General features: G+C 45.4%; 1 protein-coding gene across 1 annotated transcript; it reads right to left on the bottom strand.

The window, feature by feature from the left end:
• Positions 1-956: 956 nt before the first annotated feature.
• On the bottom strand, positions 957-22923 carry LOC146042092 (nicotinamide N-methyltransferase-like). The gene is made up of 4 exons (XM_083162004.1): positions 22858-22923; positions 21845-22022; positions 12767-12974; positions 957-1500 (listed from the first exon to the last, which is right to left on the bottom strand). The coding sequence occupies exons 2-4, from the start codon at positions 21993-21995 to the stop codon at positions 1080-1082; spliced, it is 780 nt and encodes a 259-aa protein (XP_083018130.1). The 5' UTR covers positions 21996-22022; positions 22858-22923; the 3' UTR covers positions 957-1079.
• Positions 22924-23227: the final 304 nt, after the last annotated feature.

Here is a 23227-nt window from a genome sequence, read left to right as displayed (position 1 = left end):
GGCACAGAGTGATGGGAGGATTCTGATATACCATAAACCATAACATCACATGTGTAGTCAGCAGACAGCACATACATGGCAGCATTGTGGAGGCACAGAGTGATGGGAGGAGTCTAATATACCATAACCCATCACATCACATGTGTAGTCAGCAGACAGCACATACATGGCAGCATTGTGGAAGCACAGAGTGATGGGAGGAGTCTAATATACCATAACCCATCACATCACACGTGTAGTCAGCAGACAGCACATACATGGCAGCATTGTGGAGGCACAGAGTGATGGGAGGAGTCTAATATACCATAACCCATCACATCACATGTGTAGTCAGCAGACAGCACATGCATGGCAGCATTGTGGAGGCACAGAGTGATGGGAGGAGTCTAATATACCATAACCCTCACATCACATGTGTAGTCAGCAGACAGCACATAGATGGCAGCATTGTGAAGGCACAGAGTGATGGGAGGAGTCTAATATACCATAACCCTCACATCACATGTGTAGTCAGCAGACAGCACATACATGGCAGCATTGTGGAGGCACAGAGTGATGGGAGGAGTCTAATATACCATAACCTATCACATAATACATGTGTAGTCAGCAGACAGCACATACATGGCAGCATTGTGGAGGCACAACATGATGCGAGGAGTCTAAAATAACAGACAACTCAACAGATTTTTCATACTCCTTGAATAACTAGCTGAGATCAGAGAAGTCATCAGCCTGATGGTCAGCAACATGGAGTCGCGACCCCATGCTGAGAAGTTCAGGACCCACTTAGGGGTCAGGACCCACAGTTTGAGAACCGCTGCTCTAGTGAATTCAAAATACAGTATACATTATACAGTACGTGTAACTTGTGTGTATTCCTAGGGAGATAATTTTTGCACTTGTCACAATTTATTTTTTTCATGGCGTCTTTTGTATAATTTTGAATAAGGCTTTAATATGTATAAAGCATAACAATGCAACAATGTATTATGAAATGCCTCTGTAAACATATTTGTATGACTCCAATGAAAAATGTCATTAGGGTCAATGGACATTGGAAGTATACGTTGAATCCGGGCTCATAGCTTACGGGCTAGAAGGCAGAAGACAGCTTTACTATCAAATACATCCTCCGGAAACCCAAAGTCTGTAGACATTTTATACACTTCAATCTCACATCCGCTCTCAGACACTGCTTCCTTGACAATCTTCTCACTGACTGACAGAACCGGAAATCTTGTCTCTCCGACCTTATAAGACGATGCTGCCAAGTAATCAATTATAACAAGATGACCACCTGGTTTGATTAGCGACACAATATTCTTAAGAGCAGATTTAAAGTCTGCAACGGTTTTGCCAGCACAAGTAAGGCACGCTCCAATGAGCAAGCAGTTTGTCAGAGGAATGGAATTCGGATGCAGGGGATTGGTCTTGGTGACATCACACTTCATCAGTGACACTTTTCTTCTAATATTTTTTGCCTTCTCTTCAGGGGTGGTTCTAAAAAAGAGATTTTGGAAATATGTATTGTTTTCCAGCAATGATTATTAGACTGGATCAAGACTGTATGAATGGACAACACACCTCAACCTGTCTGGAGTAAGGCTTGCAGTACATGTATTAAGAAAAAAAACATTGTTTACCCCAGCACACTGACTAATACCAGTAACCAGATTCTAGCATCGCTCAGATGCCGGATTAAGGTTTGTGGGGGCCCTGGGCAACACGGTTTGTGGGCCCCCCCGGGCGGTACCTTAAGGGGATCGGTGCTGCGCTGGGTCCCTGCGGCGGATGTGAGGTCGGCAGCGGGGTCCCTGCGGCAGATGGGAACTAGTGGGAACTACTAGTTCCCATCCACCGCAGGGACCCCGCTGCGGACCTCGGATCACATACACCGCAGGGACACGCTGCCACCCACCCACTGCACGTCCCGCTGCCTGCCATCCACCCACCACCGCCGTAGCAGTGGGGTGGCGGGGGCCCTAGAATGTGTGGGGGCCCCGGGGCGACCGCCCCGTGGGTAATCCGCCTATGCTCAGAATGCTCAGCACATGTCCCCCTGTGCAGGCCCCCTTTAGAGAGCTGCCTACATAGAGTAACCCAGTAGTGCTCCAGATGGCTTTGGGGGCTTACCCAGGGCCGGCGCTTATTTGCCTAGGGCGCCGGCACCTGGAGGGCGGCAGTTCGCCCCTCACCCCCAGCATGATGATGGAGGGTCCCTGCAGTGAATAGAAAATAACTAGCGCTTCCCGCGCCGCCGCGCGCATAGCGCTAGTTATTTTCTATTCGCTGCAGGGACCCCGCCGGCCGCCGCCAGCTTTATACACAATGACAGCGCCGCAGGTACCCCCCGCGGCACGGACACCCCTGCCAGCTCCAGCACTGCAGGGATGCCGGCGCCGAAGGTTTTTTACACAGGTACCACCACCACCGCTACCCCCCCCCCCGGCATGGGGCGCCCCCACCCCGACTCGCCTGGGGCGCTCCGGTGCCTTGCACCGGCCCTGGGCTTACTCATGTATTTGCAAATATATGTAACCAAGATCTCTGATACCATGTGGTCTAAATATGTTTACTGGTATCAGTCGGTGTGCTGGAGGGAAAACCAATGTGTTGTTTCTTACTCAGTATTACCCCTCCCTTTCACACACCTGAGTGATATCACTAAACTGATTATGCGTCTGCCAGTATATATTTCTTTAGACTTGAAGCATACAGCATAATTAAGAGCAAATAGTTTTTTCATTGCAATTATGCTTATCTTATATTCCTGTTAGGGCTGTCATCAGAAATTGGGGAGCCTGGTCAGACAATTTAGGCAGGAGGCCTTCTGCCTGAGATGGATCAGCACCACCAGCTGATTGCAGCTGGTGAACCTGTTGGCAGCCAAGTAGAGACATTTAGAGGCATTTCATGGAGCCAAACGTGAGCCAGTTGGAGCCCATGGACCAACAGCCAATCAGGAGCCACTGTAGTGGCAGCTTATGATTGGCTATCAGTCCACGAGTTCTGATTGGTTCACAAATTTTCTTTGTTTAAAATGCCACCATCACTGTCTCTATCTTGTTGCAGCCAGGTGTTCCAGCTGCAATCATCTAGCGGTACCAATCAAACACCACTACAACCCAGACACCCTATTTGTTTGGGCCCGGGATGAAAGTCCCCACATTATCACCATATGGCGACGGTATTGTACTTAGTGGCATAAGTAATGCATAGTTTAAATGATAGAGCTTAGTAGAGATCTGCATACTGTACGTTGCCTTTGTTTAAACTCAGATATTTTGAAGAGTATTTAATTCACTGTAGATGATGGCTATCCTAAAATGGTTCTATATTGATCTATATATAAACATAAGCAAATTCTCTGGAAGAAAATATTTGCGGAAACATATTTATGTCCATAACCAATAACATCCACAGTATATTGTTGACTCATCTGGAAATATATTTTATGTAGATATTAAACATGTGTGTGCTCTGCGCCCCAAAATAACCAAATGATGTAATTGGTTTCCCAGTCACATGTGCAACATCATAAGTGTATTGTTTGTCCCTCTTTAGTGTGATTTATGTGATAATGGGTCCGAAGTCAGACGCTGGCCGATGTTTGTGCTACTGTGCAAAGCGCATAAGCGAGGTCCAGCTACGAGCAGCTTTGGCAAATATTCCTATTTACAAACCACTCACAGCGTGATTGACAGGGAGGGCGCGTGGTTATTTGCACATCTAAATAATTTACCCTATTGGGCTGTCACTCAAATTGTGTGAGCCAATCAAAGCACTGAACTCAGCTGCTTTACTGCCCCACACAATAAATAGATCATCTACTGTATGTATCTATAAAAAGCCACAATTTTCTGTGCACAAAAAAGATTTGGCTGCTTTAGATAGACTGTACAATCAATGCAAGATACGTGGATATAAGGATACTATCCTTACATTCTAATGGTGTGTACACATTTATTTATTTATTACCAGTTATTTTTATAGCGCACACATATTTCGCAGCGCTTTATAGAGAATATTTGAACAGTCACATCAGTCCCTGCCCCAGTGGAGCTTACAATCTATATTCCCTACCACATGTACAGGGGCGGGCTGGGCCGGGGGGCAGAGTGCCACATGCCCCCCGGGCCGGTATATACTGGCTGGGGCTCGGCCAGCCGGCTGTGTGCGTCTTGGCGCAGCTGTCGCCGCCTCCGAGTCCAGCCGAGCAGACACTGACAGCCTTCTCTTCTGTAAGGCGACGGCCCCTCCAAAAATGGCCGCCGCCTTGGAGGAGACAGACACTAGAGGAACTGCCATACCTCTAGTGTCTGTCAGTGTAGACAGCATCGGGTGTGAGCAGCACGCGGATTGGCCATTAAAGGCATCAGGAAGTTTCCCGGGAGGCCGGCCAACTCTGAGGCTGAAAACTGTGATGAGTAAAGGGGCCGGCCACTGCGGAGTTATGGGTAGCAGTGGCCGTGCCCAGAAGCAGTTCCCCAGCTCCAGCATAACTGCCCCTCTTCCTGCTCCCCGCATTACAGGGAGAGGAGGCCAGCCGAGCAGACACCAGCAGCAGCTCAGGTGGTGGAGCTGCGGCTGGAAAGATAGCGGGAGTGCCGCTCGAGGATTGGGCACAACATCAAAGGAGCCCAGGGGAGCCAGGAGCGGAGGAGCAGAGAGCCCCCCCTGCCCCCCCTGTTGCTGCTGCGGCTGCTTTCAGTGCGTGGCTGCTGCTGCCTGTCACACTACAGACAGCACAGCAGCGCCAGCATCCTGAGGCTCCTTCCCATCCCAGCTCCCATGTCCCAACCCCCCTATAACTACTTCAGCGTCAGCCAGCAGACACTGAAAAGGGAGCGGAGCTACACGGGACTGATGGGCGGAGCCACACGGGCAAGGGGCGCGGAGCTACATCGGAGCACAGCAGGGCTGATGACAGGAGAGGATGAGCTGCCACAGAGTTTAAGGTAAAAAAAATGTGTGTTAGAGCGAGTAATACTGTCACCAAACTATGTCCAGATGGAGCCATCCTCATTGTACCTGTCTCCGGCGCGCCAATCACTGCGGTGCGCTGGGGATTCTGGCATGTGTGCATCTCTGATGCTTGCCCGCCCCATTCCCGGCAATGGACATGCGAGCGTCCGAAACGCTTGCGTGTCCATTTATGCTGGCGGGTGCTCACTAGATCGGAGCATCTGGTGCACCAGCGACAACAATGAGGCTGGCTCCATCTGTAAAAGCAGCGTAGTACTGTCGGCAGCTGGTGTGGGCGTTACATATAGGCAGCGCTACTGTCGGCAGCTGGTGTGGGCTTTACATATAGGCAGCGCTACTGTCGGCAACTGATGTGGACGTTACATATAGGCAGCGCTACTGTCGACAACTGGTGTGGGCGTTACATATAGGCAGCGCTACTGTCGGCAGCTGGTGTGGGCGTTACATATAGGCATCGCTACTGTCGGCAGCTGGTGTGGGCGTTACATATAGGCAGCGCTACTGTCGGCAGCAGGTGTGGGCGTTACATATAGGCAGCGCTACTACTGTCAGCAGCTGGCGTGGGCATTACATATAGGCAGCGCTACTACTGTTGGCAACTGGCGTGGGCATTACACAGGGGCGGATTGGCCATTGTATCTGCTGGGAACTTTCCTGGGGACCAACACTAGTGAGGCTGTCACCGCTGTTGCTCATGCACTAACACAACTATAGTGACGGGCTGAGGAGCTGCTCAGCCGCTCAGTGGCAGGCAGCGTCACTGGAGGTGGGTGGCTGCAGTCAGAGCTAGTGGCCCACCTCCTCCCACCCGCTGTTCTGTCTGAACCTCTCCTAATGCTGATGCTGGGACTTCACGTCATGTGACAGCCCCGGCGCAAGAAAAAGCAGAGAGGAAGGAAGAGCTGGTGTGATCATGATGCTGCCTGGCAGGCACATCCTCCATGTGACCTGCCGCCGGACTCGCGGCCTCATATTCCATGGTCTTCTCCACGTGACCCACTGCTGCCCGATCTCCCTCCACACAGAACCCGCCGCCTCTTCCACGGGACCTGCCGCCCCTGCCTGCCTCCTCTACGGGACCTGCCGCCTCTGCCTCCTCTACGGGACCTGCCGCCTCTGCCTCCTCTACGGGACCTGCCACCTCTGCCTCCACCAATGGACCCGCCACCTCAGCCTCCTTTATGGTACCTGCTGTTGCCCCTCTGACCAGGTACACTATTTGCCTTGTACATTGAAAGTGAAGAAGGAGGGGGGGGGGATTGGAGACACATACCATTTTCAACTCTCTCCTCTCCCTTTCCCCCACTCTGCCCTCTCTTTCTTTCTCTCCCTCTCTGCCCTCCTCTTTTTCTCACTTTGCTCTCCTCTCTCTCTCCTATCCTTGTCTCTCTCTCTCTCTCTGCGCTCTCTCTCTATGCTCTCCTCTTCTCTATCTCTCTCTGTGCTCTCCGTGTCTCTCTCTCTCTCTGTGCTCTCCTCGTCTCTCTCTCTCTGTGCTCTCCTCATCTCTCTCTCTCTCTCTGTGCTCTCCTCATCTCTCTCTCTGCGCTCTCCTCGTCTCTCTCTCTGCGCTCTCCTCGTCTCTCTATCTCTCTCTCGCTCTGTGCTCTCCTAGTCTCTCTCTCTCTCTGGGCTCTCTTCTTCCCTCTCTTTCTTTCTCTCCCTCTCTGCTCTATCTCCTCCCCTCCTCTTTTTCTCACTTTGCTCTCCTCTCTCTCTCCTATCCTTGTCTCTTTCTCTCTCTGCGCTCTCCTTGTCCCTCTCTGCGCTCTCTCTGTGTGCTCTCCTCGTCTCTCTCTCTCTGCGCTCTCCTCATCTCTCTCTCTCTGCGCTCTCCTCGTCTCTCTCTTTCTCTCTCTGCACTCTCCTCGTCTCTCTCTCGGCGCTTTACTCGTCTCTCTCACGGCGCTTTCCTTGTCACTCTCTGCGCTCTCCTCGTCTCTCTCTCTCTGCGCTCTCCTCATCACACTCTCTCTCTCTCTGCGCTTTCCTCGTCACTTGCTCTCTGCTCCCTCCTTGTCTCTCTCTGCTCCCTCCTTGTCTCTCTCTCTGCGCTCTCCTTGTCTCTCTCTGCGCTCTCCTTGTCTCTCTCTCTGCGCTCTCCTTGTCTCTCTCTCTGTGCTCTCCTTGTCTCTCTCTCTCTGCCCTCTCATTGTCTCTTTCTCTGCTCTCTCCTTGTCTCTCTCTCTCTCTGAGCTCTCCTTCTCTCTCTCTCTCTCTCTCTCTCTGCGCTCTCCTTGCCTCTCTACAGGATCTCCCACAAAGCAGTAAGTTACTTTGTGGGCTAGCATTAAAATCATAGGTAACCCTAACAACGGTTCTTGTAGTGCTGTAGTGTAGTTGTTAGTTGGGGGGGGGGGGGGGCGGCACCAGCAAGCCTGGCAGGCCATCGTTGCATGTGGTATACTATGTAATGGGTGTGTGACACATAATAGGCGTTATGGTGTGGAGTTTCGGTGCGCACTACCCCTGTTTTCCCTATTTTATGAAAATGTGGCATCGTTTTGCCTGTCAACGATGTATCTAAGTATAGTGATGTAATAATCCTGCCTACTGTTATGTTGGCTCCGCCCTTTATTGATTTGTTGCCACCCACATGAGGCCACTTTCAGAAATTTTCCAGGGCCACTTTTAGTCCCCAATCCGCCCCTGAGCATCAGGATGTGTCACACGCGTTAGCTGAGGTGAGGACTATCCTGGAGGAGCCCAATGAGTGGTAAACAGCCTGCGGCCTCTGACAGGTGAGTGTCAGCTCTGCGGCCAGGGTGGTGGTTCCCAGCTGTAATGTCCTCTCCCTGTAGTGGGCTAGTCAAAATATTTTTTGTTTTGTTCTCTTGCAAATGTAAAATATTTAATTTGTTGCATTAGTTTGCAGAAATAAATGTGGATATTCTTATGTCTGAGAGATATAACAATGGCCCTTATTCTGATTGATGCGGATATTCCCGCATTCTTACGGTGCGGTCCGCACGCCACGGTGTTTTTCCGCATGCGGCCATCGTCCGTAGAAACGCCCACGTGTCCTCCGCATTCGGACGGACTCACTCTTTAAGAACAGGGCGTGTTTACGGACGACATACAAATCATGCGTGTGCGGGAGAAACACTCCGATTCGTCACGGTATTACAGAGTATTACAGAGTATGCTCGGGAATACCGCATCCGAACGGGAGCCAAGCGGTGCTACCGCACGTAAGCGGAGGATTTACGCCAAACAACCCACTATGAAGTATCTTCTGCAATACATCACATGACCCACTTATTCAATTACCTATCCTCATAAACTTGACTGTGACATGAATATAAATAAATGTGTTTACTTTACCCAAAATGTGTGGTTTCATGAGTACATGTCAAATACACATGTGTATTGTTAGTATTAATATTCTGTCATGTCCATTGTTAGCAGTTTGAAAGTGTCTGACAAGTACAGCATATGTGGGTGTTTAGTACGGGTTCCTTGAAGCAGCAATGGTTTCAATTAAAGCACTGACAAGCGTCCTATTAGTGAGTAATGAGTAAAGGAGTAGATTCTATTGGGTTCAGGTGTTAATGGTTGTAGTCATTAGGCGTACGTTCGCCTACCGCATGAACGAGTGGTGTCCGCAAAGCAATAGTACACTTGTGGACACCGCACATTTCTGCCCTTTTTTCATCGCGTGCATTCGGAGTGGTTTCCGAATGTACGCCCCCCAACATAAGTGTACTCCCCCGTGTCCGCCCATGTTTCCGCCCCGTTTTGCCCACTTTGAAACTACGCCCATGTGTCATTCCGCATGACGCCCATAATACGCCCCTATTTCCCGACTGATAGCGGCGAACAGTTTTGGACGGGATTTGGCCGAACTGGTACGGAGTCAATGCGTGGCACATGCGCGTAGCGTTCTCCACGCATGCGCAGACGTCATAAAGACGCGATCCGTAAGTACGCGGTAAAGTCCGCATCAATCAGAATAAGGGCCAATATGAGCAATATACCTCTGACAGTGAGCATGTAGGTAAGCAGCAGTTATGTGGTAAAATATGTAATAGGCATCATTATGTGTAATGGGCATTACGGTGTGTGGCAGTATGTTTATTGGGCATTACGTTGTTGGCGTTATGTGTAATGGGCATTACGGTGTGTGGCATTATGTTTAATTGGCATTACGGTGTGTGGCATTATGGCGTTGGCATTATGTGTAATGGATTTTATGGTGTGTGGTATTATGGTTATTGGGCATTACGTTGTTGCCTTTATGTGTATTGGGCATTATGGTGAGTGGCATTATGTTTAACTGGCATTATGGTGTGTGGCATTATGTTTAATTGGCATTACAGTGTGTGGCATGATGGTGTTGGCATTATGTGTAATGGGCATTATGGTGTGTGGTATTATGTTTATTGGGCATTACGTTGTTGGCGTTATGTGTAATGGGCATTACGGTGTGTGGCATTATGTTTAATTGGCATTACGGTGTGGCATTATGTTTAATTGGCATTACAGTGTGTGGCATGATGGTGTTGGCATTATGTGTAATGGGCATTACGGTGTGTAGCATTATGTTTATTGGGCATTACGTTGTTGGCGTTATGTGTAATGGGCATTACGGTGTGTGGCATTATGTTTAATTGGCATTACGGTGTGGCATTATGTTTAATTGGCATTACAGTGTGTGGCATGATGGTGTTGGCATTATGTGTAATGGGCATTACGGTGTGTGGCATTATGTTTATTGGGCATTACGCTGTTGGCGTTATGTGTAATGGGCATTACAGTGTAAATTTTAGCAAGGCGCCTTCCGCATGCACTGTCCCCGTTTCTGGTGTATGTTTGTATTGTTAATCCTTGCTGCATACTAGACGGGAGAAGGGAGAGTAGGGTGGTGAAATGATGGCGATGGTGGTGGGCCACTTGCTTGTGTTGCCCCCCAGGCTGAAAGTTGCCAGCCAGCCCCTGTGTACATGCACACTAATGTACATGCTAACTCATGTGCTATTTACATACAATTCATGCTATCTGCATTAGATTTGCACTATAGAGTCATTGCTGCCCTGTCTATCTGGGTTTCGATTTGTGCTGTCCCGGAGTGCGCATCGGGATCGCAAGGTAAAAAACCTGTGCGATCTGCATGTGACCTGCATGCGAACCAGATGCGATTTTGACTATATACATGCTGGATTGTACCGTGTGTACACACCATGGGTGAAATGTAATTGCAGATTGTAATTGCAATTTCTGAGAGAATCAGAAAGTGAGAGATTTGGTAAGAAATCTCCAGTTTTTTTAAAACAGCAATCACTTACACCGCAAAACCAAACTGGTTTTATAGTGTAAATGATTGCCGCTTTAAAAAAACTAGAGATTTCTTACCAAATATCTCACTTTCTGATTCTCTCACCCCTATTACATTTCACCCTATAAGTGGTATTGCTCCACTAGTATTCATTACCATTCTGCAAAGCCAGTGATGGTTAGTATGTGAAGGTGCCAATGACTAGAACAAAAATAAGCTGTGACTATACTGGCCTTTAGGTGCAATTATTTTTGCTTGATTTTTTGACAAGTTGTCACTATCGTGCTATACAATTACAGGCTATTTCTAATGGCCAAAAAAGGACCCATGATTGTGGGATAACACATTTACAGTATCTTGGATAAGTTCCCTATCCCATGTGGTAGCAGGGCTCTGGTGTCTGTTTATTGCAGATTATGCACACAGTAGATTTGTTTTGTGTTGCTCTCTGTCCTTATGTGTCTGGTTTGTATGCCCAGACAAAAATGTTTATGTATCTTATACTATATATGTGTATATATAGTATTGCATACCTCCCAACTGTCCCGTTTTTCGCGGGACCGTCCCGCTTTTTTGGGAAGGTCCCGCGTCCCTCCCGGGTCCGGCAGTGTCCCGTGGCGAGGGGGGACAGTTGGGAGTCCCCCCCAGCCTAACCAGCGCCGCAGACGGAAAAAATGGGGACATGTCCTAATCGCGGCTAATTGTCAAAATGCTGTGCGCTCATTAGCATAGGCCACGCCCCTTTTTGGGCGCGCTGGCGGATCTGCCGCACTAGTGTCCCTACTAAGAGGAACAGAAGTTGGGAGGTATGGTATTTTATTGTAAATAGTATTGTAAATAAATAAACACTAGTAGTATTGACACAGTTGTAATTTCCACACAATTTTCACTTTAAAGAAAAGAAGTTGATACAAGCACTATTTCAAAATACAACAGCGGTATCAACAGGAGAATCTCCTCAAGGAAGGCTTACGAGCTGAACCGCATTGGAGCAAGCACAGACTGACTCACCAAACGCCAGGGGACCGTACACCCGCACCCTTAACGGAGACAGCCCGGAAGACCTTGGAGCTGAACGGGAGCAGAGCCGGACGCAAACTACGAACGGACCGATTGTGAGTAAGAGTAAGTAGGAGGCTGTGAGTGAGAAGAGAGGCAGGAGGAATCCAAGACAGATTAGGGGATGAGGCGCACACGGCAACACTGTCAGCCTTGCATCCACCAGCGGTAGACTGTGGTCGCAGCACGATGTGTCTCCACACACGTGCGGTGCCCAGACTGTCCAGAGATAAGCAGGGAGACACTGGCATACCCTAAACTGCACTGTCCCCCCTCCCCTCCTAAAACTGCATGCCACCACTGACTTTAAAAGAGGTACCCGAAGACGCAACATGTATATCTGATTAGTGGGACTCCGCATTCAGATACATTTTTAGACTGTTTGGGAACATATCGGACTTACGGCCAGCTGTATCACGCTTCAAAAGTGATAAAATGGAGTGATAAAATGGAGAGTGAAAAACAAAACAAAAAAACAGCCAGCCAATCAGCTCTTACCTGCCATATTACAGGCTGGGTTTGAAAAATAACAGGTAGGAGCTGATTGGCTGATTGTTTTTCTTTCTCCACTTTATCACTTTTTGAAGCTTGATACATCTGGCCCAGAATTCCCCACACAATATTGGGCAGGTCATAGACCATTATTACCCATTTTGGCAAGACAGGCTGGGAGCCCGGTGCACAATTTGGGAAACTGTGCTGTATGATTTGCCACAACCAGGGTGCTCATCATCTTTGCAGAATACAGCTGTTGTATTTTGAAATAGTGCTTGTATCAACCCCCTTTCTTTAAAGCACATTTGGTACTTATGTACTAACTGGGCTGCCGATTTTGAAATCGGGTCCATCGCATCACATCCGACCATATCGCATGCGATGCGATGTGATGGACCCGATTTTTCCATAGGACTCAATGTTAAAATGGACTGAGTCCATTTTAACATGGAATTCAATGGGAAAAGGGGTCCTTTTCATACCCCTACTATCCAAGTGGGCATGGAGATGGATATAAACCTGTGGCGAGCGTAGCGAGCCACCGAGCCCGAAGCGTTGCGAGTGTAGCGCGCCCCGCGAGGGGACACAGAATTAAGTTAAGTTAAAAATTAAGTTAAGGCATACAATCAAAAAATCGGCAGCCCAGATAATACATAAGTACCGAAATCGGTTCTAGTCAGACCGTTCCAGTGTTTGCAGCTAGTCCAAATCATTTACTCAGTGCGCAGGAACACAACTTCCATTTTTCTTTATTGCAGATTATGGTAAAGGTGCCTGAGGCTAGAGAAGCATAATCCCTGACACACAGTATTCCATGTATCGAGGCTAATTGGATAGCCATGGGCAAATTCATTATCTGCAGTACATTACCACAGCTAATTGACTACTGGCCATGGAGTAAGACAAACGTATTTAAGTCTATGAAGTTAATTCATCTTACTATATACCTACCGGTTGTTTTGAAGTTCACAGACATATTTTAAGTATGGAGACCAGTCAAAAGCATCCATGCTATCTTTCAGCCATTTTTCAATTTCTTGAAGGTTGCTTTCGGAATAATCGGTAAGGTAGATGGTGTCAAAGCTTTCAGAGGCAGTCATGATATAATTTACAGAGGGGCCTACACCAATCTCTATCAAGCTCTTTCCTTTAACACAACCTAATGGGAAAGAAATCAAGCGTTTTATCTTCTGTAAACTGAATAACAAAAGGGAGAGAAAAAATATATAACAAGCCAATTAGACTCACCATAAATAGCAACAGAATAGAATATGATCCCATTTTGCATGGACAGATATTATGGACAGTACACATTAATGGCTGTATAACCCACCAATATACAGTTGTGCTCATAAGGTTACATACCATAGCAGAATTCGAGATTTTCTGGCCATTTGACAGAGAATATGAATGATAACTCACAAACTCATGGTTAGTGGTTGGGTGAAGCCATTTATTGTCAAACAACTGTGTTTACTTTTTTTAAATCATAATGACAACAGAAACTATCCAAATGACCCTGATCAAAAGTTTACATACCCTTGAGATTTTGGCCTGAAAACATGCACACAAGTTGACACAAACAGGTTTCAATGGCTACTAAATATAACCATCCTCACCTGTCAATACTGTCCGCCTCCCGCTGAATATGCTGGGGGGGACCCGAGGAGGCTGCGGGGGGTGCGGTCGCCCGGTGTGGGCACCGGGCGACCGAGGGCAGCACCGTCGGAAGGTGGTGCGGCATACAGATGGCAGGGATGCAGGTGATGGCGATGGCAACGCCATCACCTGCAAAGATGAATCCCGATACATCTGTATATATTGTTCCAAGTTGTCCGGCACTCCTGCCCATCAATATGTAATACTTTTACCCGGTGCCTTCTCCAATAAATCATGTAATTAATTAGTCATAAGCGGCACTCCAAGGTAGCATAGATTCAATAAGACACCAGACAAGTGTTGAATTCTACGTTTCGGTTTATTCCAACCGTCATCAGGAATGTTCCTGATGACGGTTGGAATAAACCGAAACGTAGAATCCAACACTTGTCTGGTGTCTTATTGAACCTATGCTACCTTGGAGTGCCGCTTATGACTATATATATATATTTATATATATTTATGCAGACATTGGAGTGGTACGATAGGAGAGATATACTGCTGTGAGAGGACAGATGAATTCACCTCTCCACACATCACCCTATTTTGCCCCATTTCAACATCGCTACCGAATTTTAAAACTTTAGTCGGTTCAAGAACTAAGGAAGAACCAGTCTCTATTTTAAGCTGAAGCTTGTTTCTATTGAGTCATTTTTTGTTATACCCCTGATGAAGTCCAAGTGACGAAACGCGTCGGGTTATTGGAATGATGGAATGATGGACTGAATGAATATGACTGCATACGAATGAAATTTTGCTGAAAAATCTTTTTATTCATTTTAATAAATTGTATGAAATTACAAAAAAGGGTACTTATGTAATATCTGGGCTCCCGTTTTTTCTTATAAGACTGCTACGCTCGCCACGCTTCGGGCACGGTGGCTCGCTGCGCTCGCCACACTATATAAAATCAACTCCATGCGTAGTTGGATAGTAGGGGTATAAAAAAATGGGGTGCATTTAACATGGGAGCCCAGATAATACATAAGTACCCAAAAAAGTGTCGGTTATACACCTGTCTTATGGTGGTGGTGGTGACACATACAAAGGCGCACTCTATATCTTTGTTGTATATATATATATATATATATATATATATATATATATATATATATATATATTCTAAGAAAAGCACAGGAGGATAGAGAGCCCTGCTCATGAGAGCTTACATTCTAAAGGGGAGGGTTAGACAGACAGGGGTGGCACAGAAGGGGTAGAAGTGCGCATAAACAGAAGGTTAGGATGAGAGATGGTTGAGTTTTATGTTGACTGTTGCTTAGATCAGTGGTTCTTAAACTCGGTCCTCAAGGACCCCCAACAGTGCATGTTTTCCAGATCTCCACACAGAATCGCAATTAATTAATTAGATGAACTTGTGGATCTTTTAAAATGTGTTAGTAATGAGAGCACCTGTGCACCTGCAGGGTGACCTGGAAAACATGAACTGTTGGGGGTACTTCAGGACCGAGGAGAGCACGTACATAAACATAATATTTCTTATATAATGTGGATATTATACACAGGTGCAAGGTAGACGGGGACAGTGTCTCACCTGTCATAAGCCAGTTTACTGCAAAGTTTTGACTATAAAAATCATTAGAATATTACAAAGAAGATATTTATAATATTCTATCTATTTTTCGTATTCTTTTTATAGTGAAAACTTTGGAGTATATTGGAGTATGACACAAGAGGCTCTACGTAACCTGCCTCACCTGACTGATCACTAATGTGTATTTGTGCGTATGGTAGGATGTGTTAATAACTAATAATTAATAAATATAATAGGGGAAATTTACTAAGAATATGAATACGATATATCGTATTCGTATTCTTAATACGAATGAATAAGATTCAGCCGTATGCAAATTTGTGTTTCAGAGGGTAATTTACAAAGCAGTTTTTTTAACCAGCCTCAGGCTCCAGGGCCGGGGCTGGTTCCCAAAATACGGGGGACAAAATGACTAGGGGTCCCCCGTATTTTAAGTACCAGCCCCAGGCCCAACCAGCCAGCAGGGTAATGCCCCAGCCGGGGGACACTTATTATATAAGGCTCTGTGGCCAAAGCATTAACCCTGCCGACCAGCCAGCCTGGTCAGGGGTCCAGGAGGGGGGACCCCCCCCTCCAGGACTTACTTGGCCTGGCTGAAGCCTGGTGCTGTCCCCGGTGACCCTGGAGCGGTGGTCACTTGGCTGATAAAATGGTGTAAAAAAATAGAATAAACTATTGTCTAAAACTGTGGAACTATGAGTCCTAGCAAGCCTCCCCCGCATGCTGGGACTTGGAGAACCACAAGTCCCAGCATGCGGGGCATTAAAGTGCTGGCTGGCACTTGTAGTTCCACATTATTAAAAATAGTGAAATAAACACACTGACACACATTATAAATAAAAACTTTATTTCATCCAAAGCCCATACACACTGATACTTACCTATCTTGATCCCGTAGGTAGGTGTTCGGTGTCCTGGGGCTCCGGGGTCCAGTGTCCTGGTCCGGTGTCCGGTATCTGACGAAATCCATGGGGGACCTGTGGAAGAAAATTATACTTACAAGCAGGGGCTGGCTGGCAACTTTTAGCCTTGTGGGGCAAGTACAGAGCACTGGCCCATAAGTAACAGCGCATCGTTAAATTTAAGTTTTGCGATTTAAAAATATGTTTTAACCCAGGTTTGTGGCGGGGGGTGGGCTCTAGAGGTGCTGCCAGTGGTGCACACCTGGACACCACTGGCGCGCACCTATTGTATATTAGTGGTACGCCCAGAGATTTTCCGGGCTCAGCTGCGTGTACGGTCGGCGTGCGCTTCGCTAGTGACGAAGCTCACTAGCGAAGCATACGACGACCGTACACTCTGTGGTGTGCTCCCACTTCCCCTCCCTTACATTATTGCATTTTGATCTGTAATTTTTTTTCTAGCGGTAACTGAGCGGCGTGCATTAAGCACTGATCTGCGGCAGACTAGCACGGAGTATATCAGTTGACTCCAGTGCTTTTTATGTAGTGGCTCACAGCCCTACAGGCTTACCCGGCCACTGCTGCACACGGTACTGAGAACAGGCCACGTCATTTTCGAGCCGACACGACAAGCGGGCGCAGTGTATTTCACTCTGACACTGCGAGCCCCGCTGTCCTGGCTGACGGACCGGTCATAGGGCACCTCTCAAACCGCTTAGTGTGCTGTGCTCCTAGCTATTTTTATGGTGTATTTACGCTGCCTGAGCCCAGTGTAACACCAGATAACTTTCTGGGTACCCGATTGGTGCATTTAGCAGACCCGTATATTTCACCACTCTGATTAAGATAATATCGCATGGTTTGTGACCATATATTTGTGGGTACTTTTCACCTCCCAGCTTTAAAATGGATATTTTATTGTATTGCTGATTTTTTTTACTCTTAGAACTTTTTGCAGTTACTAGCGGTATGCTAGTAACTGCAAAAAGTTCTAAGAGTAAAACAAAATCAGCAATACTTGCTACTAAGTTACAGAACAATACATGATTGCAGCTCAAATAAAAACAACATTTATATACATTTTGGGGAGTTTTTAGCACAGTAAATGGCAAAAATCCGAATACGCCAAGAAAATTCGTATTTTACTATGGAAAGTATGAATTTAGTTTAGTAAATTTCCCTCAATATGTCAAGTCCCATACACACAGGGCAACCCGGCACTCTTGCTGACGTGCTCCAGCGCTATTGCACAGCACACATTGCATTGCACCCACGATGAACACCGCAAAGCTGAGCGATCGTGCTGAGCGGGGCTTTTCCTATGTTTAATAGGCAAAGCCCCACAATCTAGGGAAAGCCAGTGTAAGCGCTCACTTTCCCTGCAGGTGATATCGACGCACGGGAACACGCATCGCCATCACTTGAAGGCATACAAAAGTAGCGAACCCTGCTCCTTTTCTAAGTGATCTAGTCAGATCGCTTAGAGAAGGGTCTGAAATCACCCCGTTTGTATGCCCTTTTACTTTAAACATCCTGGCCAAAGGGTGACATTCTGCAAATGTCAAAAATGTGGTGTTCACATTACGTGTATAACTACATTCCTCGCCATTCCAGATATTCTAGAAATTAGATAGAAGAACAGATTCTGATCTTTTAATTGCATATAGGTTTACATAAGCATGCAATTAGGAGAGATGAAAGTATTTAAAATATGTGTATAAGTTAATTTTCTACATACTACAGGTTGAGTATCCCTTATCCAAAATGCTCGGGACCAGGAGAATTTTGGATAATGGGTTGTTCCGTATTTTAGAATATTTTTGTATTTCAATGATGTATTTTGAAGTATCTTGCATTTATGTTGTGCAAACACATCAAACACATGAAATACACACATATATTTTATTTGTTCAAAAAACAAGGTTTCAAAACATGAAACAAAATTTGTGTACTATCTCAGATACTGAATTTAAATGCCAAGCAATTATTTTCTTGCACATATATAGTGCCAGTTACATATATTGTCCCCAATAGAGCTGTTACAAATGTCCCCACTAATACGTTAGCAAAATAATTTAAAAAAATTCACTTTCTGGAATGTTTGGTTTTCGGAATAATTTGGATAACGGATATTCGGATACGGGATTCTCAACCTGTATATGTTAACTAAAATATTTCAAGGTGGGTTTTTAGTATCTTTCTCACACAGCTAATAGCTATAGAACAAAGATGCAGATAAAATGCCACATGTACAGTACAAGTTGAGTATTCCTTATCCAAAATGCTTGGGAACCAGAAGAATTTTGGATAATGGATTATTCCGTATTTTGGAATATTTTTATATTTGAATGAGGTATCTTGCATTTATGTTGTACAAACACATCAAACACATGAAATGTACACAAATATAAAATACAATTTGGAGACTATGGTTTTCGGAATAATTTGCATAAGGGATATTTGGATAAGGGATACTCTACCTCTATAAACTCATAAAATGTGGTTGATAAAACCATTCAGCAGTTATAGCATGTCAGTCCATAATGACTGAAGAAGACCACTCTGCTGTCAGTTGACATATGTTTAGCATCTATCAACTATAAATGCATAAAAAACACAAGCTTTTCTGTGCTTCTGTGAAAACCAAAAAAACAAATGCAAATGCCTGGGCTTTTGTTTTATTTTATTTTTTTTTGCTTTGTTTTTCTTTTGCATTTTTTTGTTCTTGTCATTTGTTTGGTTGTTTGTTTGTTTTTTAAGATGAAAGTTATTTTCAGATTTCATTTAGATTTAAAAACAGTGAAATGAATAATGAATGAATGAATATAAATGAATGAATAAAAAAATTGTAATTCTAGATATATGAACGGCCTCATAGACAGAAAACATAAAACAGACTAATATCTTGCTAAATATTTCTTAATGAAATCAATAATTCAAACCGAAAATTTTACACAATTTATTTACGTTTTATTTAAAACATTTAAGGTAGGATTTAAAATTTGTTCCACTTCAGTCCAATTTTCATTTTCCATAAAATTGGAATTATAATGCAGTATAATGTAGTATAAAATATGCAAAATAAATGAGGTATAGGATTCTGCCACAGTATAGATATTGGTACTTATGTAATATCTGGACTCCCGTTTTTCTTATGAGACCGCGTCCCCTGCGCTCGCCACACTGTATAAAATCAACTCCATGCGTAGTTGGATAGTAGGGGTATGAAAAAATGGGGTGCATTTAACATGGGAGTCCAGATAATACATAAGTACCCAGATATTCGATTAGATTAATTAATGTGTTGCCATGGATCCGATACGTAATCCCGGCGGTCGGGATCCCGACGGTCGGAATCCCGACACTGGAATCCCGACCGCTGAAATCCCGACATGGGGGGGACGTGGATCGCCCCCCCTTGCGGGCTCGGTGCCTCGCTACGCTCGGCGCGCTATTTTATTCTCCCTCTATGGTTGTCGTGGACACCCACGGTGTGAGAAAGTTTCAGGATTTCGGCGGTCGGGATTCCAGTGTCGGGATTCTGAACGCCGGGATCCCGACCGCCGACAAATTGACCGCATCCCATTGCCATGGCTTTGCAATAGGTGGCAAAGCTGCATTTTGCTGCATCACCCACAATCCCTCAATGGGCAGTGCTGTCATGGTGCAATTTGCTGTAACCATTTGCTAAGTGAGTGGTTATAGGACAGAAACCAGCTCTTCTGGGAGTCCAGGAGAAATAAGTGAAATGTGTATTTTTCCAAGACATCCCAGGAGGCTAGGTAAGAACTGCATGAATATAGCAGAGGTTAAAAGCCATCTGTATTGTGTAGTGTTCATAGCCATTGCAATAAAACTGTAGTGAAATGTTATTCAGTAATAAGAAACAGCATGTCAGTAATGCCTCTTATCCTCCTGACACTACTACACCTCACGCACATGAAGGAGATAACTACAGTGAATGCTTCTTCGTGTCAACATAGTGAACCCTATATTAGGTCAGTAAACCCCTTAGCAATCACCAAGGGGTTTATTCTAGTTCATTCTTTCTGACAAAATCCTTCTTAGATGGACAAAACCATGTGCACTGCAGGGGGGGCAGATGTAACATGTGCAGAGAGAATTAGATTTGGGTGAGTTATTTTGTTTCTGTGCAGGGAAAATACTGACTGCATGATTTTACACTGCAAAGTAGATCTCACTTTGAAGAAAAACCCCACCCAAATCTAATTCTCTCTGCACAAGTTACATCTGCCCCACCCGCAGTGCACATGGTTTTGTCCATCTAAGAAGGATTTTGTCAGAAAGAATGAACTAGAATAACCCCCCATGTCAGTATCAGGTAATCGTAAAAAAAAATCTAGTTCCATTTTGCAGTTTGAACAGTCTTCATGCGAATGGCTGCTTAGCATACACATCCATTCATAACCTTGCATGTGCGGAATGTTCCCTCTAATTTTACGGAGGCTGTGTGCGGCAAAAGATTTTGACTGTGCAACTTTGGAAGGAAATTAAAATTTGTGTGCGTCACTTATATATGCACTAACTGGAAAATGACATTCAGCATTTGTGTTAACTTTACTTAAAAATTATATTAAACATTTAAACATTCAAACCACAGCACACAATGTAGTTAATGGGTGAAACACACATTAATTGAGTCCACAACTGCAAAAAGGGACCACTGCTGCTTTGTGCGCTCTGTTGTAATGTCTGTGCGCACGCTCGGCGAGTTGTGTGCGCGCGCACGTGCGCACAGCTTAGAGGGAACACTAATGTGCGGGCGAAATCATTCCATGATGACCATCCAATGATTTCTCTAGCACTCACAGAGTGAAGTGGGCGGGCAGCTGACATCCGGTGAAAACAGCTGCCCGCCCCCGGCACCTGCATCATGAGCGCATTTCCATGGGAGCGCCCAGCATTTTCATGGAGACGCCCATGAATAGCTGGGCATTCCCATGGGCGCAACCCCGTTGCCGTCAACCTTCTCCCCCCACCCACACTGCTAGGTACCAACAAGCTGTCGAATAAGCAATTTGCTGTGCCCACTCACACAAAGCGGCTGCACATGCGCATAAAAGTTTATGCACATGCACAATTGCTAAACATTGCTCCCCTGTGTGAGCGCGCAGGGGAGCAACGCGACCAGAATGACCTCATTAGTATATACAGTCAAGAAATAATAATAAAAAAACACAGCACATGGATGATTTTGAAGCTGTGTAACATGAATATTTATCTTGTGGCCCTAGGCTATTGTAAACAATTTAATTAAATGTGACTTAAATTAATATGTTCAAAAAGTTGCATGAAATACAGTCTCTTGCATCACTATGAATATGCACGTTGCTAATCACAGAAGAGACTAAGGGGTGTATTCAACCTGGGGGTCACAGCTGACCGAGAACACGCAGGGGGGATTCAATGTCCCACCTGCAGTGGGAGGAGAAGGGGGCATGGCTGCTATTTGATATATATATATATATATATATATATATATATATATATATATATATATATATATATATACTGTATGCATATATATCCATTTGTTTGTATGCAAATATCTTCGACAGCTCCTACTAAAAGGGGACAAAGCGAAAGAGCAATAAATATAAAAAAAAATGTTTTGTAGTAAAATTTGGTTTAAACTTTTTATTTGTCTAATCAGGGCTTTTTTATATTTTCTATACTGCATTTGTGGTCTGTTCACCAAATAATTTGCTTATATATAAAAATGTCTACACATTACAAATCAGACCCATGTACCACCGGGTAGCCATGCCCATCATCCCCGGTACACAGCAATAATGTTGATCCTCTGAAATGTGAAATATAACTATCCAATTGTTTTTCCCTGCTCCATAGACCTGACCCACCATGAACATTGTTGCTCTGCAAATGATGACATACCTGATGAAAATACATCATTCAGAAATGTGAGCAAAAACATCAATTCTTTATTAATTTCCTGGGTTTTGGGGTCTACTCCATAGTACATATCCAGATATTTCCTTGCATCAAAACTGTTGTCATAATCAGGATCTTCCGGTACAGACTCCATGTTTCACTTCAGCTAACTCGTTCAATTCTGAAAATGAATGAACACATTCCAGTTATATAGGGTGTACTACGAGAATATCGGTTTCATAATTCCACCTCCGTGCCTCATTTGTGGCAGTTTTGGTAGCTGTATGCTATTGAATACTGAAGCCGAATGGACAGCAACCACTACAAAGAACTAAAACATGACATAAATCCAGCATGAGAAGCCTTGTAAATCATATGACGCCTGATAAAATGACACAATACAATCTGTGCAAAGTTTACATCATAAGCATCCTGACGTAATTTTGCATTAGTGGAATGTGACATCCTCTGACCTTATAAATGTATTAATGTAATATGTTGGACTTCATCACCAAATATTGGTTGCTGTATATTTATTCCCTTGGAAGAGACTGCATATATTAGCTTCCCTCACAGAGGGAATACAGCAATGGGTTAATATAACCTACAATAAATGTATGTTCAGGACACTTTTCTTAGAAAAGGGATCTATAAGTAATAATTTCTCCAGTGAAGAAATTTCCTCTCAAGAACACCCCTCAAAGCAGGAGAAGTGGACTGTGCTGGACAGTCTGCTCTATGGCAGAGACTGATGGATTGTACTATTTTCCCTGCTCTGGAGGGAGACCCTCTTTTCCCGAATTGCTGACACTGGGGTGTCATGGAATAATAAAGCTGAGGGTGCTTGCGCTCAGCGCGAGCCCTGTTGTGAGCCCGCTCAAAGAGAGGAGATATAAGGGGGCACAGGAGGCAGAGCGAGTGAGCTGAGGGAAGGCTGAGGTGACGGAGGACGGGAACTGTCGGATGCGCGCTGAGGTAACTGACAGCGCAGCACCACATCGCAGGTTGAGGCTTACCAGCGGCGAACAGTGAAGACGCAGGCTGGGTGGTGACGCAGGACCTGAGAGACAGTCCTGGGCGGCATCTGCGGCAGACTGACACCCGGAGGAGGCTGAGTTATCTGGAGGGCGGCAACTAGATGGAGGTCGGGCAGAGAGCTGCATCCTAGTGACGGCAAGGGGGAGTGGTGAGTGACAACCAGCCAGAGGCGTAACTAGATATTCGTAGGCCCCATAGCAAAAGTTTGTAAGGGCCCCCTATTTAGCAACTGATGGTGATAAATGTATGCAAAACATATTAGTTTGACAGCAAAGATGGGCCCCCTTCAGCTCTGGGCCCCATAGCAGCTGCACCCCCTGCACCTATGGTAGTTACGCCCCTGCAACC

This window comes from Crinia signifera, chromosome 19 (assembly GCF_055691185.1).
Source record: "Crinia signifera chromosome 19, ASM5569118v1, whole genome shotgun sequence".
Classification (NCBI taxonomy): Eukaryota; Metazoa; Chordata; class Amphibia; order Anura; family Myobatrachidae; genus Crinia; species Crinia signifera.
Note: the sequence above shows the minus strand (reverse complement) of the source record. Positions and strands in the feature narration are given on the sequence as shown.

Excerpts from the sequence above, each read along its gene's own strand:
- LOC146042092 (XM_083162004.1), bottom strand. The coding sequence starts at position 21,995 with ATGGAGTCTGTACCGGAAGATCCTGATTATGACAACAGTTTTGATGCA. Across the intron at positions 12,975-21,844 it reads GAATGATGTATTTTCATCAG|GTTGTGTTAAAGGAAAGAGC; the intron begins GTATGTCATCAT and ends CTTTCCCATTAG. Across the intron at positions 1,501-12,766 it reads TGTGAACTTCAAAACAACCG|AACCACCCCTGAAGAGAAGG; the intron begins GTAGGTATATAG and ends TCTCTTTTTTAG.